General features: G+C 37.8%; 1 protein-coding gene and 1 pseudogene across 1 annotated transcript; one reads left to right on the forward strand and one right to left on the reverse strand.

The window, feature by feature from the left end:
* On the reverse strand, positions 1-933 carry LOC121500874 (putative olfactory receptor 10D3). The gene has a single exon (XM_041772987.1). The coding sequence runs from the start codon at positions 931-933 to the stop codon at positions 1-3; it is 933 nt and encodes a 310-aa protein (XP_041628921.1).
* Positions 934-15,674: 14,741 nt separating this feature from the next.
* LOC121499473 lies at positions 15,675-16,606 on the forward strand (annotated as a pseudogene).
* Positions 16,607-17,755: the final 1,149 nt, after the last annotated feature.

The raw sequence follows: 17,755 nt of genomic DNA on the forward strand, positions 1-17,755 counted from the left end.
TTATACCCCAGAAATGTGGACCATTTGAGGGAATACTTTCCTCAAAGCCAATTTCACATCCTTGTTTCTTAAGGTGTAAATCAAAGGGTTGAGAGAAGGAGTGACAATATTATTCAACACCTGAATAACAGAATCTAGCCAGGGGCTGGAAGCAGGCCTGAGATAGATGAGCATCACCGGCCCATAGAACAAGAAGATTGACATCAGGTGGGCACTGCAGGTTGAAAAAGCTCGGCGCCTGCCCTCCGCAGTGCTGATTTTCAATATAGAAAGGACAATGTGACCATAGGAAGTAAGGATAAGGAAAAAGCATGTAAGAGTCACAACATCCACGTTAGTAAAACTCACTGTCTGAGCTAGAGAGGTGTCTGCACAGGCCAGGGGTAACACCACTGGGATATCACAGAAGAAATTGTCCACCTCATTGGGACCACAGTAGGGTAACTTAAAGACCAGAAAGGTGAGGATACTTCCATGGAGACAGCCACCCAGCCAAGTGCCCAATGTCAAGCCAGTGCACACCCTGCGGTTCATGATGATTGTGTATCGCAAAGGGTGACAAATAGCCACAAATCGGTCGTAGGCCATCACGGTGTACAGGAAACACTCAGTGCCACCCAGGAAGTGGTAAAAGAAGAGCTGGCAGGCACAGCCCTGGTATGAGATGGTCCGGCTTTGCCCCATTAGGTAGAGCATCATTTTGGGGGAGCTAACAGAAGGGAAAAATATATCAAACACAGACAGGTTTCCCAAAAAGAAATACATGGGGGTGTGCAGGTTGGAGGAGACCAGAATGGTGAGGAAGATGAGCAGGTTTCCCAACAAGGTGAAGAGGTAGAAGGCCAAAAATAAGACAAACAGCATGTTCTCCAGCCCTTCAGTATTGGGAATTCCCAATAGGATGAACTCCATCACAGAAGTGTAGTTCTGCATGTTCACGCATCACAGGGTCCTGGAGAAGTAAAGCAATAATCATGATATAAGACTACAAATAACTGCAAAAGTATCTTCCGAGTCAAATTATTTATGAGGCACTGGCTACAAGCAGAAGGAGACCAAAAAAAGAGAAAGGAGACCAACACTACATCTGGCCCTGGAGCTAAGTCATGTGTCACATTTGGCTTCTTTTTTCATGTGTTAAATTAAGTAGCAGAGGAATGTTATCTTTATAGTTGGCAAACCTCTTGCAGGAATCGACTCTTATTACCAGTTTTATGTAGTTTCTCCCAATCTGATTTATTGTCACACAGACTGGCACATTTCAGAATTATCTTCTCCATGGAAAATTTGTCATCAGGTGGCAATCTTATTTTAATATCAGCCAAGTCATAATCAGTTGGTGGTAAATAGGCTAACTACCCAAACATATACATATAAAAACATGAACCTACATAGAAATGATATACACGTAACTACTCATTTTTACTTTCAACAATATTATTTCCATTCTCCAGTGTTTATATTTAACAAAAAAAGTGTACAATTTATATTTATAACCTACCCACACACATACAGAAATGGGACTGAACCTAGAAGAAGGCACTAGGTGATAGAAGGTAATAAAAATACTATATACCACTAGAAACATATCTCTCTGCAGATAGATTTTATTTCTATACTATAGAGCTCCCAAATCTAAATTCCAATGACATTGATATCATTTAGCTTTATTAATGAACGTTGGTCGATAAACCATAAAAAAACCTCAATTATATTTTCAGAAGGACAATACCTTCTTCTGTTCATTTGTATCCCATTTTATGTTAGCCTTCCATATAAATATTTGTCATCGAATATAACTCTGTGATCAATATTGTTCATAGGAAATCATCTGATAAATATTTTCATACCAGCTTTAAATGGCTGATCTGTTACTATTTCCTGCATTATTTCCATTTCACAAGGTTAAAGAACTTTGTTATGGATAAAAATCTCAATAAGTACAATTTCTAGCAAGAATTAAGAAGTAGGGGATCCCTGGGTGGCGCAGCGGTTTGGTGCCTGCCTTTGGCCCAGGGCGCGATCCTGGAGACCCGGGATCGAATCCCACGTCGGGCTCCCGGTGCATGGAGCCTGCTTCTCCCTCTGCCTGTGACTCTGCCTCTCTCTCTCTCTCTGTGACTATCATAAATAAATAAAAATTAAAAAAAAAAAAAAAGAATTAAGAAGTAGAGAAAACCGGAGTTTTCAGACCATTCTTGAAATCAATCCATACATGACGTATCAGATAAAGGGCTAGTTTCCAAGATCTATAAAGAACTTCTTAAACTCAACACCAAAGATACAAACAATCCAATCATGAAATGGGCAAAAGACACGAACAGAAATCTCACAGAGGAAGACATAGACATGGCCAACACGCACATGAGAAAATGCTCTGCATCACTTGCCATCAGGGAAATACAAATCAAAACCACAATGAGATACCACCTCACACCAGTGAGAATGGGGAAAATTAACAAGGCAGGAAACCACAAATGTTGGAGAGGATGCGGAGAAAGGGGAACCCTCTTACACTGTTGGTGGGAATGTGAACTGGTACAGCCACTCTGGAAAACTGTGTGGAGGTTCCTCAAAGAGTTAAAAATAGACCTGCCCTATGACCCAGCAATTGCACTGCTGGGGATTTACCCCAAAGATACAGACGCAGTGAAACGCCGGGACACCTGCACCCCGATGTTTATAGCAGCAATGTCCACAATAGCCAAACTGTGGAAGGAGCCTCGGTGTCCATCGAAAGATGAATGGATAAAGAAGATGTGGTTTATGTATACAATGGAATATTCCTCAGCCATTAGAAACGACAAATACCCACCATTTGCTTCAACGTGGATGGAACTGGAGGGTATTATGCTGAGTGAAATAAGTCAATCGGAGAAGGACAAACATCATATGGTCTCATTCATTTGGGGAATATAAATAATAGTGAAAGGGAATAGAAGGGAAGGGAGAAGAAATGGGTAGGAAATATCAGAAAGGGAGACAGAACATGAAGACTCCTAACTCTGGGAAATGAACTAGGGGTGGTGGAAGGGGAGGAGGGCGGGGGGTGGGGGTGAATGGGTGACGGGCACTGAGGGAGGCACTTGACGGGATGAGCACTGGGTGTTATTCTGTATGTTGGCAAATTGAACACCAATAAAAAATAAAATTATTATTAAAAAAATCATCCATACAACCACACCCCTATATAAAGCTGGCCTTGTTCAAAATGTTTGAATAGACTTTTATCCAAGCAATGATAGACAGGAAGACAAAAAGACTCTTTTCCAGCCCAAAATACAATTTAAGCATTGAATTTAGGCCATAGCAAGCAATTTAAACTCACAAACATTTATTTTTTAATCTAACTGATAGAAATATAAAGATGAATAAAATGAAGTATTCTTTCTATAAAACCTCGCTCTAGGGTTATATAAAATTGGTTTATAACCCTGGCCCTATCTCTAATGCTGGAGCCATAAGCAATATACTTAATGTCTCTGGGCCTCATCTTCTGCAAAAGAGTAATGGGTCATAATACTATCTGCCTCAGAAGGTCTTTGTGAGGTTTGAATGAAATAATCAACATGAAATGTTTAGCTCAGTGCTTGGCACTTAGTAGTAAATGTTCAATATTAATTTAGCAACTAACCTCATGCATATAAGACTGTGATAGTGTAGGTGATAATGTAGTAACAAAAAAAGAGATGTGATGGAGATATAATTAGAAATGGATTTGAAAAAGATCTGTGAGATTTGAAAAAGCAGAGAAAGCATAAATATGATCAAATGATCTTTGAAAAAAGAGCAAAGGCAATACAATGGAGAAAAGATGGTCTTCTTAACAAATGTGTTTGAAAAAAACAGTACACCCATATGAAAATGAAAAAATCTAGACACAAACTGGATGGATTTACACCCATCACAAAAATTAACTCAGAATGAATCATGGACATAAATGTGAAATGCAAAAGTATAAAATTCCTAGAAGATATCATAGGAGAAAAGCTAGATGACCTTAAGTATGTCAATGACCTCTTAGATACAACACCACAGGCACCATCCAGAAAGAAAAAGTTGATAAGCTGAACTTCATTATAATTTTTAAAAATTCTGCTTTGCAAAAGATAGTCAAGAGAATGAGAAGACAAGGCATAAAGTGGGAGAAAATACTTTATAAAAGAATATCAGATAAAGTACCATTATCCATTATAACTCTTGAAACTCAATAATAAGAAATCAAACAACCCAATTAAAAATTGGGCCAAAGACTTTAACAGACACCTCACCAAAGGAGATGTGCAGATGTCAAATAAGCATACGAAAAGATGTTTTCCATCATTTGCCATCAGGGAAATGCAAAGTAAAACAATGAAATATGCTACAAACCTATCAGGATTGGCTAGAATCCAGAGCACTGGCAACACCAAATAGTGGTGAGAATGTGAAGCAATGGGAATTCTCATTCATTTCTGGTGGAGTCACTTTGGAAGACAGTTTGGCGGTTTCTTACAAAATTAAACATTTTCTTACCATATGATCCAGCAATCATGCTCTTGGTATTTCCTCAAAGGAGTTGAAAACTTACATCTCTACATAAGACCCTGCACATGGAAGTTTATAGAAGCTTTAGTCATAATTGCCAAAACTTGGAAACAACTAAGATATCCTTCAGTACATGTATGAGTAAATAAACTATGGTATATCCAGAAATAGAATATTATTCACCACTAGCAAGAAATGAGCTATCAAGCCATGCAAAGATATGGAAGAAACTTAAATGTGTGTTACTAAGTGAAGGAATCCAATCTGAAAAGGCTACATATATAATTCCAAGTATATGACATTCTGAAGACAGTAAAAAAAAAAAAATTAGTGGTTGCTAGGGCTTGAGGGCAGGAGCAGGATGAATAAGTAGAGCATGGATTTTTAGGGCAGTGAAAATACTCTGTGTGATACTATACTGGTGGATATATGTCATTATATATTTTCCAAACCCATAGAATGTGCAACACTGAGGGTGGACCCTAATACAAACTATGGACTTTGAGTAATTATGATGTGTCAATAGAGATTCATCATTTAACAAAGAACCACCTGGTTGGGGGGAATGTTTAATAATGGGGCAGGCCGTACATGTGCAGGCAACTGTGATATATGGGAAATCTCTATACTCTTTGTTCAATTGTGCTGTGAACTTAAAATTCTTCTTAAAATAAAGTCTTTGCTTAAGAAAGAAGAGAGAAAGGTACTCAGGTTAGGAAAATGTTATTTTCATTAGACCCACAAGAAAGTATTAGGTAAATATACCAGCAGAATTAAAAGATCTCTGCATAAACTCTCCCATTAATGTGAACCTTTCTGTTTCTAGCTCAGCAACCAAATTCACAAAGGTGTCTGGTCCAAGCTTTGCCCTAGGCAAAAGTGTAAATTTCACAAATTACCTTAGATCCAATTTCAAAATATTTCTCAGTCCTCCCCTGCAGTCTGCATTCAGTGACTCATCTCCATCCAAACCTATTCTCAAGAAAGAATGTGACATCAGTCCAAAAAAAAAAGTTTTTCTAAGATCAGATGTTGCATAATCACAAAGTTATTTGGAAAAATACTAAGTTTCCATCGCAGAAGATTTTCAAGCAGAATCTATAGGCTCATGTCTTGGGGAAATGAATGAAGGAGTTATCCTCCTGCAAAGGAAGGTAGATGAGATGTTTTCCTCGAACTGGAAATTCTAAAATTTTATATTATTAGCTTTTTATAAATTTTGTGTTTCACTATCACCCCATTCACTAAAATTTGCATTTTAAAGCCTTAGTCTTCAATGAAGGAATGAAAACATGCCTGTAAAAGGAAATTCTCATATTGATAAGAGTGGATTGATACTGATAAAATGTTAAGAGCAGAGATAATTTCTTAATTTTATACCATCTGAAAGACAGAATTCATAAATAAAGACTATCCCCTTCAATTTCACCATCTTCCCCCTACCAACCACTCTCCTGCCACACAAGCACATTTTAATCCCCTTCATTTCTTTCTGGGTGGAAACTTACTATGGGTCGCTGAACTCAGCCACATATAAGAATTTTCTTAAGTTCCAGGATTTTCCTTCTTCAGTCAGTTGAGCAGGGAAAATGACCAGGACAAATACAGAGAATAAATAGGGTAGAGAGAGAGGAAAGAGTCATATAAGCAGAACAAAAGTTAAAGAGAAGCAGACAAAGTTTTAGATGGATACCAACTAATGGAAAACACATCTAACATGAGAGATTTTTCTAGTTTCTAGGCAAGAAGAATGTGTTCTTAAAAATAAAATCTTATTTTGGTGTAAGATGCCATACATAGAGCCAAGGTTTTGCACCATCTGCTCTTAAACCCAAGACACTTAGATTCCACACTCAGCTCTGCTGGGTAGTCTGATCCTGAAATTCAGGATTTATGTTTTCAAATTGGAGAGTTTCTTTTGAGACAATATCCCCAGTGGCCTAATACTCAGACTTATGGATCATGAATGAACAAAGGGAATAATTAAAGGATTTCCTCTTTTCCCTCATACTCCTCTTCCATTATATGTCTCATTATTTCATAACAACATATATTCATTATAAAAGTAGCATTGCAACTTTATATGCTATTTGGTAAATTTCCCAAAACTGTATATTTCAAGAAAATATACAGTTGTTCTTCTACCTTAACATTACCAATGTTAACAGTATAGTAGTTTCTTTCCAATCACTGAGCAACATGGTTATGGTATATTTTTAACTACTTACAATCATACCACATATGTAATTTTGTATGTTTGTCTTTTAATTTCAATTTTTAAGTTAAAAGTTTTCCTTATCTTTCCCAAAATAAATAAAGTAGATAGGTAGGTAGATATATAGGTATATACATAAAGCACACTGTGATAAACCTCTTAATTCATACAGTTATCCATACTTGAGACCTTATTAAAAATAAACTAACCTATGGGGTGCCTGCATGGCTCAGTCAGTTAAATGACTGACTATTGGTTTCAGCTCAGGTCACAGTCCCAGGGTTGTAGGATTAAGATCCACACTCAGCTCAGAGTCTGCTTGGGATGGGATTTCTCTCTCTCCTTCTCCCTCTGCCCGGACCCCTGCTTGCACACACACTCTCTCTCTCCCTGAATAAATAGATAAATTCTCTAGAAAAAAAGCTAACCTAAATAGAAATGTCATTTATGAATACTTTGTTTTTAAGATTATTATCAAATTATTTTATTTTGTTGGGAGTAATGCTTAGGAGAGCCAGTTTCACCAGCATTTTGTAATAACATTTAGAAGTTGCAAAAGATGTATCATAAGCAATTGACAACCAACTGTTTATTAATATTCATTTTGGTAACTCCTAACCCTCAAGGGTAACAAATTAAGAATGTAGATTGGTCAGTAAATACTTTTTATGCACATTTTTAAAATTTAAATTAAATTAATTAACATATAACGTATTATTGGTTTCCGAGGTAGAGCTCAGTGATTCATCAGGCTTATGTAATACCCAGTGCTCATTACATCATGTGCCTTCCTTAATGTCCATCAACCAGTTACCTCATCTCTCCACCACTTCCCCTCCAATGACCCTCAGTTTCCTTCCTGTGATTAAGAGTCTCTTATGGTTTGTCTCCCTCTCTGATTTCATCTTGTTTTATTTTTTCCTCTCTTCCCCTATGATTCTCTCTTTTGTTTCCTAAATTCCACATTTGAGTGAGATCATATGATAATGGCCGTTCTCTGATCAACTTATTTCACTTGGATAATATCCTCTAGTTCCATCCATGTTATGGCAAATGGCAAGATTTCATTTTTTGTAATGGCTGAGCAGAATTCCATTGTATGTATATAGTACAGCTTCTGTTTTCATTCCTCTGTTGATGAATATCTAGACTCTTTCCATGGTTTGGCTACTGTGGACATTGCTCCTATAAACATTGGGGTGCAGGTGTCCCTTTGGATCACTACATTTGTATCTTTGGAGTAAATACCCAGTAGTGCAATCGCTGGGTTATAAGGTAGCTCTATCTTCAATTTTTTGAGGAACCACCATACTGTTTTCCAAAGTGGCTGCACCAGCTTGCATTCTTGCCAACAGTGATGAGGGTTCTCCTTTCTCCACATCCTTGTCAACATCTGTTGTTTCCTGACTTGTTCATTTTTAGCCATTCTGACTGGTGTGAGATGGTATCTCACTGTCATTTTGATTTGTACTTCCCTAATGTCAAATGATGTTGAGCATATTTTCATGTGTCCGTTGGCCATTTGTATGTCTTCTTTGGAGAAATGTCTGTTCATGTCTTCAGTCCATTTCTTGATTGGATTATTTGTTATTTGGGTGTTGAGTTTGATAAGTTCTTTACAGATTTTGGATGCTAACCCTTTATCTGATGTGTCATTTGCAAATATCTTCTCCCATTCTGTCAGTTGCCTTTTGGTTTTGTCGCCTGTTGGGCTATGCAAAAGCTTTTTATCTTGATGAAGTCCCAACAGTTCATTTTTGCCTTTGTTTCCCTTGCCTTTGGAGATGTGTCTAGCAAGAAATTGCTGCTGTTGAGGTCACAGAGGTTGCTGCCTGTGTTCTCCTCTAGGATTCTGATGGATTCCTGTCTCACATTTAGGTCTTTCATCCATTTTGAGTCTATTTTTTGTGTCTGATGTGAGGAAATTGTCCAATTTTATTCTTCTGCATGTGACTGTTCAATTTTCTCAACACCATTTATTGAAGAGATTGTCTTTTTTTCCATTAGATACTTTTTCCTGGTTTGTCAAAGATTAGGTGGCCATAGTAAGTATATTTTAAAAATAATAAATCCAACTTTAAAACAGGTAAATGACTTGACCAGTCTTCACTAAAGAAGAAATACAAATAACCAATAAACAACAAAATATCTGCTCCATCACCTGAAGAAATAGGAAATGAAAATTAAAATTGTAATAAAATTTGCTTAAACTAGATGCCCAAATCATCAAGTACTAGAACTTTCACATTGCTAAAGGGAGTATAAATTTATAAAACCACTTTAGAAAATAGTTATCATTTTTGTATAAAGTGGAAGATATTTTACCTATAATACAGAAATTTTTCTGTAGAAACCCAAGCACATGTGGATCAAAATAATGCATGAGTATTCAAGGCAGAATTTTTGCTATAGCTAAAATTTGAACACACAAATATCTACCAAGAGTATGTTTTACAATGGAATAATACACATTAATATAAAGAATGAATTTACAGCTATGCATATCAAAATGTACATGTCATTCAAATACAATTTTAAATAATAGAAACTAGAAATGAAACAGTAGTACATGATCCCACGAATATGAATTTTAAAAAGACAAAGTTATGCAACTGTCTAGTTGTAACTTCAAAATTAATAAGAAATTAGAATTCCTGTAAACATCATGATAGTTGAATGGAGTGGATTGGCTTCAAGGAAGGGATATGTGAGGGCTTCTAGGTTGCGACCAATATTTAATTTCTTAATCTGGGTTGTGGTGACATAGTGTTTGCTTTACAATAAATTCTAACTGTACATTTATGCCTATGTGCTTTTATATATGTAAGTCATATTTCACAACACTAGCAAATGACTAAATTAGAAATTAAATAAATTGTTTTAATTTTATAAAATTTTAAATAAATTAAAAATAAAAACTGTTGAACTAAAGGATTTTCTATTCTGGCCTATGATAAGATAATAGGGGCTGTATTTATTCTTCAGCAATAAATATAAAGCTAAATCAAAAAATATGAAAACAGGTATTTTCACCTATTAGACAACAGTCAATAAGACTGTAACTCCTGACAGAGGAAAAACAAATGGAATGAGCACTTCTGCTAGGAGACACGTACCAGGCCAAGATACATGAAGGGGATACTCACATTGAACGCCAATTGTCTTTCAGAAAATTGATTAAGTGACAAACTTTCCAACACATCCTATGATTCCAGCATTACCTTGATACAAAAACTAGTCAAAGACATTGCAAGAGGGCAGCCTGGGTGGCTCAGCGGTTTAGCGCCTGCCTTCGGCCCAGGGCGTGATCCTGGAGACCCGCGATCAAGTCCCACATCGGGCTCCCTGCATGGGGCCTGCTTCTCTCTCTGCCTGTGTCTCTCCCTCTCTCATTCTCTCTTTCTCTCTCTCTCTCTGTCTGTGTGTCTCTCATGAATAAATAAATAAAATCTTAAAAAAAAAAAGACATTGCAAAAATAAAGGTACTAATTAATATCCTTTGTAAGCATAGATACAAAAATTCTTTTTTTTTTAAGATTTTATTTATTTATTCATGAGAAACACACACAGAGAGAGGCAGAGACATAGGCAGAGGGAGAAGCAGGCTCCATCTTGGGCTGAGCCACCCAGGCGTTCCTAGATACAAAAATTCTTAACAAAATTTTATCAAAGTCCTTTATATATGAAAAACAACCATACATCATGATCAAGTAGGGTTGATTCCAGGAACATAGGCTTGGTTTTACATTTAAAACTCAAGCAATATAATTCACCATATTAACTTGTGATCATCACAATAGTTGCAGAAAATACATTTGACAAATTCTAAAATACATCCTTGATTTAAAAAAAAAAAACCTGTAGCTAATTAAGAATAGAAGGTATCATTTTCAACTTATTAAAGAGAAAAAACTGAAAACTACAAAAACTCACACCTACCATCATACTCCATGTTTAAAAAAACAACATTTTATGCTTAAGATCAGGAGCAAGACAAGGACGTTCACACTCACCATTTCTATTCAACATTATATTAGAGTTTCTAGATGGAACAATTAGGCAAGAAAGAGAAATAAATGTCATCCAGATTATAAAGGAGAAGTAAACAGTCTTACATGTGTAGACAACAGGATCATCTATATACCAAATCTGATGGAATATCTGAAAAAGGCACAAGAACAAATAAATGAGTTCAGACAAGTTGTAGGATATAAATATTATACAAAATCAACTGTATTTTTATTTGTTAGCAATGAATATTTAGATATTGGAAGGGTTAAAACTACCATTGAAAATAGCATCAAAATAGAAGATAGTGATTAGTCTGACAAAAGATGTACTAGACCCAGAACAGGAAGGTGATATGACACTATTGAGAGAAAGGGAAGAGATACCCAGTATTCATGGTCAGATACTGCTAAGATGTCAATTTTGTCAAATGGATCTATAGATTCAATGCAATTCAAATGAAAATGTCAGTGGGCTTTATATGTACACATTGATAAGATTATTCTAAAATTTATACAGACATACAAAAGACCTTGAACAGCAAAGACATTTTTTTAGAAATAATGATGTTGGAGAAGTAGTTCATTGGCAGCACAGGCCCAGTGAAGAAGAGGGGTGGCAAACACAAGTGCATGGGGCTCCGCCCTTCCCTAGTCTTTGTTAAAATATTAACAGAAATCCCAAGAATGTGTGGGTGGTCTCAGCTGTGAATTTTCCTGTGTGCAAAAAACTATCAGTGCAGAATTTTCAATGATATTGGAAGTTCTGGCTCATTTATCACCTAGAACACTATTGGGTTTCAGTGAAATATAATCCAGAAAGGTAGATCACTCCTTTCTCATTCCTGAAGAAGGTAAAAGTCAACAAATGTTATTACTTCCTGAAGGAATAGGGACTGAACAAATTGTACAGTTACACATCTAGTTTAGCACATCTAGCTAAGTAATACCCGAGCAATAAAAGCTGGGCAACAATAGTGGTTTTGGCCAATGTAGTAAGATAGAAAAAAATTAATGGGTGTCTACTTTTGGAAAGGAAAAGAAAATTCATATTTTATAAAAATAATATGATTTTATGTCCATATAGCTAGAGAGAATCAAATAGAAATTAATAGCTTTCATAAAAACATATAAAAGAAATTGATGCCTTTAAAGTAATAAAATTATTGGTATGTATTTTATTTATTTTTTTTGTTTGTTTTTGTTTTATGTTTTTTTTTATTATTTTTATTGGTGTTCAATTTACCAACATACAGAAAAACACCCAGTGCTCATCCCGTCAAGTGTCCACCTCAGTGCCCGTCACCCGTTCCCCTCCAACACCCGCCCTCCTCCCCTTCCACCACCCCTAGTTCGTTTCCCTGAGTTAGGAGTCTTTATGTTCTGTCTCCCTTCCTGATATTTCCCAACATTTCTTCTCCCTTCCTTTATATTCCCTTTCACCATTATTCATATTCCCCAAATGAATGAGAACATACACTGTTTGTCCCTCTCCGATTGACTTATTTCACTCAGCATAATACCCTCCAGTTCCATCCACGTTGAAGCAAATGGTGGGTATTTGTCGTTTCTAATTGCTGAGTAATATTCCATTGTATACATAAACCACATCTTCTTTATCCATTCATCTTTCGATGGACACCGAGGCTCCTTCCACAGTTTGGCTATTGTGGCCATTGCTGATAGAAACATCGGGGTGCAGGTGTCCCGACGTATGTATTTTATAAGGTGACTGTGGAATATATTAACTGGAGCTAAATTGCAAATAATTCTTGAAGTAGCCATTCAAGATAGCATTGTGACTTCACAGTGATTATATATGCCTCATAAAAACTGGTTAATCAATATGAGAAAATTGTGTAATGTGATAGGCTACCTGATAGAAATATTAATTTGGAGAACTTCAATTCTTCAAAATCCATCCTACAAAGGGTGATATCCTCCACACATGGGTGAGCTATTCTAGCAACAAAAGGCTAATAAAGCTACAATTTTCTTTCTCCAAAACCAGCAGTGCTTTGGGCTTCTGCTGCGTTAGATCAGGTTTTCTTTGTTTCATAAAGCCCTTTTCCTGCAAGGACATACATTAATTGTAGAAGAAAAGTGTATTTCCCCCTCTTCAGTTATATTGATTCAAGTTTAAAAACATCTACTTTCACAGAGAATCTAAACATGTTCTAAGAAGGAACAAAGGCAGGAGTCTCTGAAAAAAGAAAATCTCTGAAGTGACATATATTCCTGATTAGAAACTTGCACTGTCTCAAGCCCTGGAGGGAGAAAGTATAATTAGTAAAATGTTTATCTAGGAGGAGTAATACTCTGATAATCCCTGGAGCAAAAAAGCTCCAAAGCTCTGGTTCATACTGGCCACAATCACCAGAAAGTAAAGATTCATCAAGGAGACTATGAACCTCATTAGAGAATTGTCCTTTTGGGGATAAAGGCCCATATGTTCTACCTTGAATTTAAAGAAGAAATGTTCTTCCTTAAATGTTCTTCTGTTTTTTACTCTGAAAGAACAACAACAAAAACCATAATTGTATCATCATCAGGATAAGGCATTTTCTAACCCAGAGTGTCAGGGTTTTTTATTTAGGAATTAATTTTTGGCTAAATAAAATGTTTTCTGGAATGGTGGCCCATTATATATAAAATCAAGTTAAACAAAGGCATTTGGAAAAAAATCTGAGTATTTATCATGATAGGGAAGCATTATCCTCATCCATGAAGACTCAGGGGGTCAAGGCAGTATCTTCTGAAACATTAAATCAATTTTAAGCTCTGTTATTTAAAATGTTTGTCTCTATCGATTATTCTTCCTGCGGTTTTGTCTATGCAAGAAAAAGAAGCATCCTACTCATCAAAGACTGAGAGTTGCTTTAAATTTTGAATTTTGGCTTATGATCCAAAACTTAGTTGTAGAATTGGTATGTAGCAAAAATTGCTAACCTTAAACCAGAAATTGGCTAACCCTCAGCACTTTTCATTGTTGAGAATTTTGTGGTGATTATGATGCATATATATTCATAATTTTGCTCTTCAAAAAAATTTTGCTTTTCTTCTTCTGTTTAGGCTTATATTGCTTGGTCGTGGTGGCAGAACCAGCTTTGCAGTTTAATAAAACATGCAAAATTCTCTAAAATCACGGTCAATGCAGTGCTTTCTCTATAAAACAGCATTACATCTGTGAAAAAGTTGTAATTACAACATTACAACAGGAAAAGTCTGTTTTTATCAGATGCACCAGAATGGAGACATGCTTCTGACTTGACTTTGTATGGCAGAAGTACCTTAAAAATTAGTAAACAAATGCTCTTTTGGGAAGTCTGAGTGGCTCAGCGGTTGAGTGTCTGCCGTTGGCTCAGGGCGCGATCCTGGAGTCCTGGGATCAAGTCCCACATCGGGCTCCCTGCAGGGAGCAGGGAAAAAATCCCTCTGCCTGTGTCTCTGCCTCTCTCTCTCTCTCTCTCTCTCTCTCTCTCTCTCTCTCTCTCTGTGTGTGTGTGTGTGTGTGTGTGTGTGTGATGAATAAATAAATAAAATCTTTTTAAAAATGCTCTTTTGCTATCAGAGAGGTCCAAGTGTGGAATCAGATTTCTCTTCACTTCTTCATCCCTCTTTGTTTTCTCTTTGGACATATAATTTCAAGGACTTTCAGATCACTCAAAAGAAAGAAACTATGGAAGAAACGAAGGAAAGGAAGGGAGGAAGGAAGGAAGGAAGGAAGGAAGGAAGGAAGGAAGGAAGGAAGGAGAAGGAAGGAGGAGGAGAAGGAAGGAAGGAAGGAAGGAAGGAAGGAAGGAAGGAAGGAAGGAAGGAAGGAAGGAAGGAAGGAAGGAAGGAAGGAAGGAGGAAGGAGGAAGGAGGAAGGAGGAAGGAGGAAGGAGGGAGGGAGGGAGGGAGGGAGGGAAGGAAGGAAGGAAGGAAGGAAGGAAGGAAGGAAGGAAGGAAGGAAACCTGCAGTCTGAGCTGTGGAATAACACTACATATTTTTCCTTTATTTTTGAAAGAACATTGGTGTCTGTCTTATAGTAAACATAAATATTTGGTCTTGGAATTCAAAACTCAAATATGTGGTTTGATCCTCTTTACTAATTAAGCAGACCTAATGCTTCATGGACACCTCAAAATATACTCTGAGAAGATCTGATGACACTCCAGAAGGAGGATGATTGATTGCTTAAAGCTCTGGAAAGAGAAATAATAAAAATTTATAAATAGAAATAAACATAGGATAAGAGGAGGTGGGGAAGGTGATGGTACTCTGACCGCTACTGCATCAAGTAGGGGTCAGATTTCACAACTGATTAGGGCGTTATGATCATGGCTTAGTGTAGGACTGATGAACCTGTGATGCTAAAACCTTGCTAGGGTCCTGCCCTGACACATCTGCTGCTGACCAGAGAGCTTTAGGAGGGAAGTTTTCTCAGCCACTATGGATGAAGCTTTCTTTAGAAATCTGTACTTAGAGTGGAAATTCTCTGATGAGGAGAGATTAAATCTGTATATATGGCAGTGTGTTTACATGTTCACATGTGTATTTATGTGTATTTTTTAGGGGGGGTGCTGATGGTTAGAGAGGAAAAGAGAGAGAGAGAGAGAGACACCTGGATAAAGACTTATCCATGAGAGAGCATGCCAACTCTGGAAAGTTGTTGGTTTGTGTATAGCTTTTCTAATTCTACAGAAAATAGAAAACACAATTTACCTCTCTTTTCTATCTGGCTGATTTGGGTACTGTAATAAGGAAGTGACCAAATCTCCTCAAAGTCCCATGTAAAGTAAAAATGCCATGTAACACGTAAATGACAATTATATCTTGTGTTTTTCCATCAGCGAAAATGTAATTGCCATAAAATATGATCTCAGTAAATATTGAATTTGCTTTCCTTCCAATAGGGACAGAACTCCATATGTGAGAAGAAATGACAAACATGAGTGTAGTGACAATGTTCATCTTCACGGGCCTTCCCCATGCACCAGCCCTGGACATCCCCATCTTCACAATCTTCTTAGTGATTTATGTACTCACCGTGATGGGGAACCTCCTCATCCTGCTGGTGATCATGCTGGATTCTCACCTCCACACCCCCATGTACTGCTTCCTGACCAACCTGTCCGTCATTGACATGTTGTTCTCCACAGTCACTGTGCCCAAAATGCTGATGACCTTGGGGTCTCCAGGAGGCAGGATGATCTCCTTTCACAGCTGCGTGGCCCAGCTCTACTGCTTCCACTTCCTGGGCAGCACTGAGTGTTTCCTCTACACAGTCATGTCCTATGACCGCTACCTGGCCATCAGTCACCCACTCAGGTACACCAGCATGATGAGGGGGAGAACGTGTGCCCTCCTGGCCACCAGCACGTGGCTCAGTGGTTCTCTGCACTCTGCTGTCCAGACCACACTGACATTCCGTTTGCCCTACTGTGGGCCCAGCCAGATCCAGCATTACTTCTGTGATGCCCCTCCCATCCTCAGGCTGGCCTGTGCAGACACCTCTGTGAACGAGATGGTGATCTTTGTCAACATTGGGTGGTGGCCTCGGGCTGCTTCCTCCTCATAGTGTCCTACATGTCCATCGTCTGTTCCATCCTGAAGATCCGCACCTCATAGGGGAGGCACAGAGTCTTTCAGACCTGTGCCTCCCACTGCATTGTGGTCCTTTGTTTCTTTGGCCCTGGTCTTTTCATTTACCTGAGGCCAGGCTCCAGGGATGCTGTGGATGGGGTCGTGGCAGTCTTCTACACGGTGCTGACACCCCTTCTAAACCCTGTGGTGTACACCCTGAGGAACAAGGAAGTGAAGAAAGCTCTGCTCAATGTGGGCAGTAAGTCAGTGTTGGCTCAATGTAAATAAAGAAGAAAGGCCAGATATGGCTAGCTTCTCTTTTATTTATTTAGAATTAAATTGAGCCACCAACCTGAACATTATACTTGTAAGGAACATTTCAATTATCCAGTCTTAATTTTTTAATTAAAATTTAATACATGTTTAATTTTTACTTCTGCATTGCTTGCCAGAACTCCAGTAGAAGCAGCCATTTATGTTGATAAGTAAAGACTCTGAGCAGTTCCAAGACTGTAAGGATGTCTGATGTGAGGATGTTTAGCTAATATACATAGTGGCCACTCAATAAAGCTATCAAATATTAGTAGTTTAATTGGTAGAGGGTTGGATAAAACAACTTTGGATTTGTTTTATCCAGACCACTAACATTTTTTATGTTCTTTTTCTCTCTCTCCTGCCGAAATCCACCTACTTATCCATTCAACATATAAATATGTGTTAAATCCTACACACCACAGATACAAAGATTACAGGGACACAGACATGCCTTCAAGGAGCTTATAGCCCAAATATAAAAGATGCATAGGGACATAAGAAGAGGAGTCGGAAAAATTAGACAATAAGAAAAAGGACTTTCATCTTGCACATTCTGGAAAGTTATCGAAATACACAAATGTGACAGCAAGCAATATGATGGCATTTCCATTTAGAGACATAATGGCACCAAGGAAGATAGTTTAGAGGAAGGCAAGCTTTAGGGGAGAAACATCGAGAGAGCCTTTTCAGCTGCATCTCAGAAAAGAAGAAACACACACTCATGATGATCCAGGTGAGGCAGTAGCAGCAGACATTGAGAGTTGTGCAGCGGGTGGCATGTGGTAGCCAAGTGTGTGAGGATGTCGAGTTGGTGGGGAAGTTAGTATGCTCTGACAGCTGTGACATAACTCGAGAGTAGAGAAAGTAACAAAGGTGAGTTCTGGGGGTACAATGAAAGTCTCATTTTGGAACCTTTTGGGCTAAGTACCTGAACGGGCTTCAGGTGAAATTATCTGGTTGACAGTGTAACTTAGGAGACAAGGCAGGTAAAGCCCATGAGGTTAAATAAGCAAGAGGACTGGTCACTACATTCTCTGGTTCTGGTCTTAAATATCTGTTTCCTCCTCCCATTCAATGAGTGGCATAAGGAGGGTCTGTATAAGGAAAGGGTAACCTCCAGCT

Source organism: Vulpes lagopus, chromosome 10 (genome assembly GCF_018345385.1).
Source record: "Vulpes lagopus strain Blue_001 chromosome 10, ASM1834538v1, whole genome shotgun sequence".
Classification (NCBI taxonomy): domain Eukaryota; kingdom Metazoa; phylum Chordata; class Mammalia; order Carnivora; family Canidae; genus Vulpes; species Vulpes lagopus.

What these genes read in the sequence shown, in the direction of transcription:
- LOC121500874 (XM_041772987.1), bottom strand. Translation starts at nt 933, where the DNA reads ATGCAGAACTACACTTCTGTGATGGAGTTCATCCTATTGGGAATTCCC.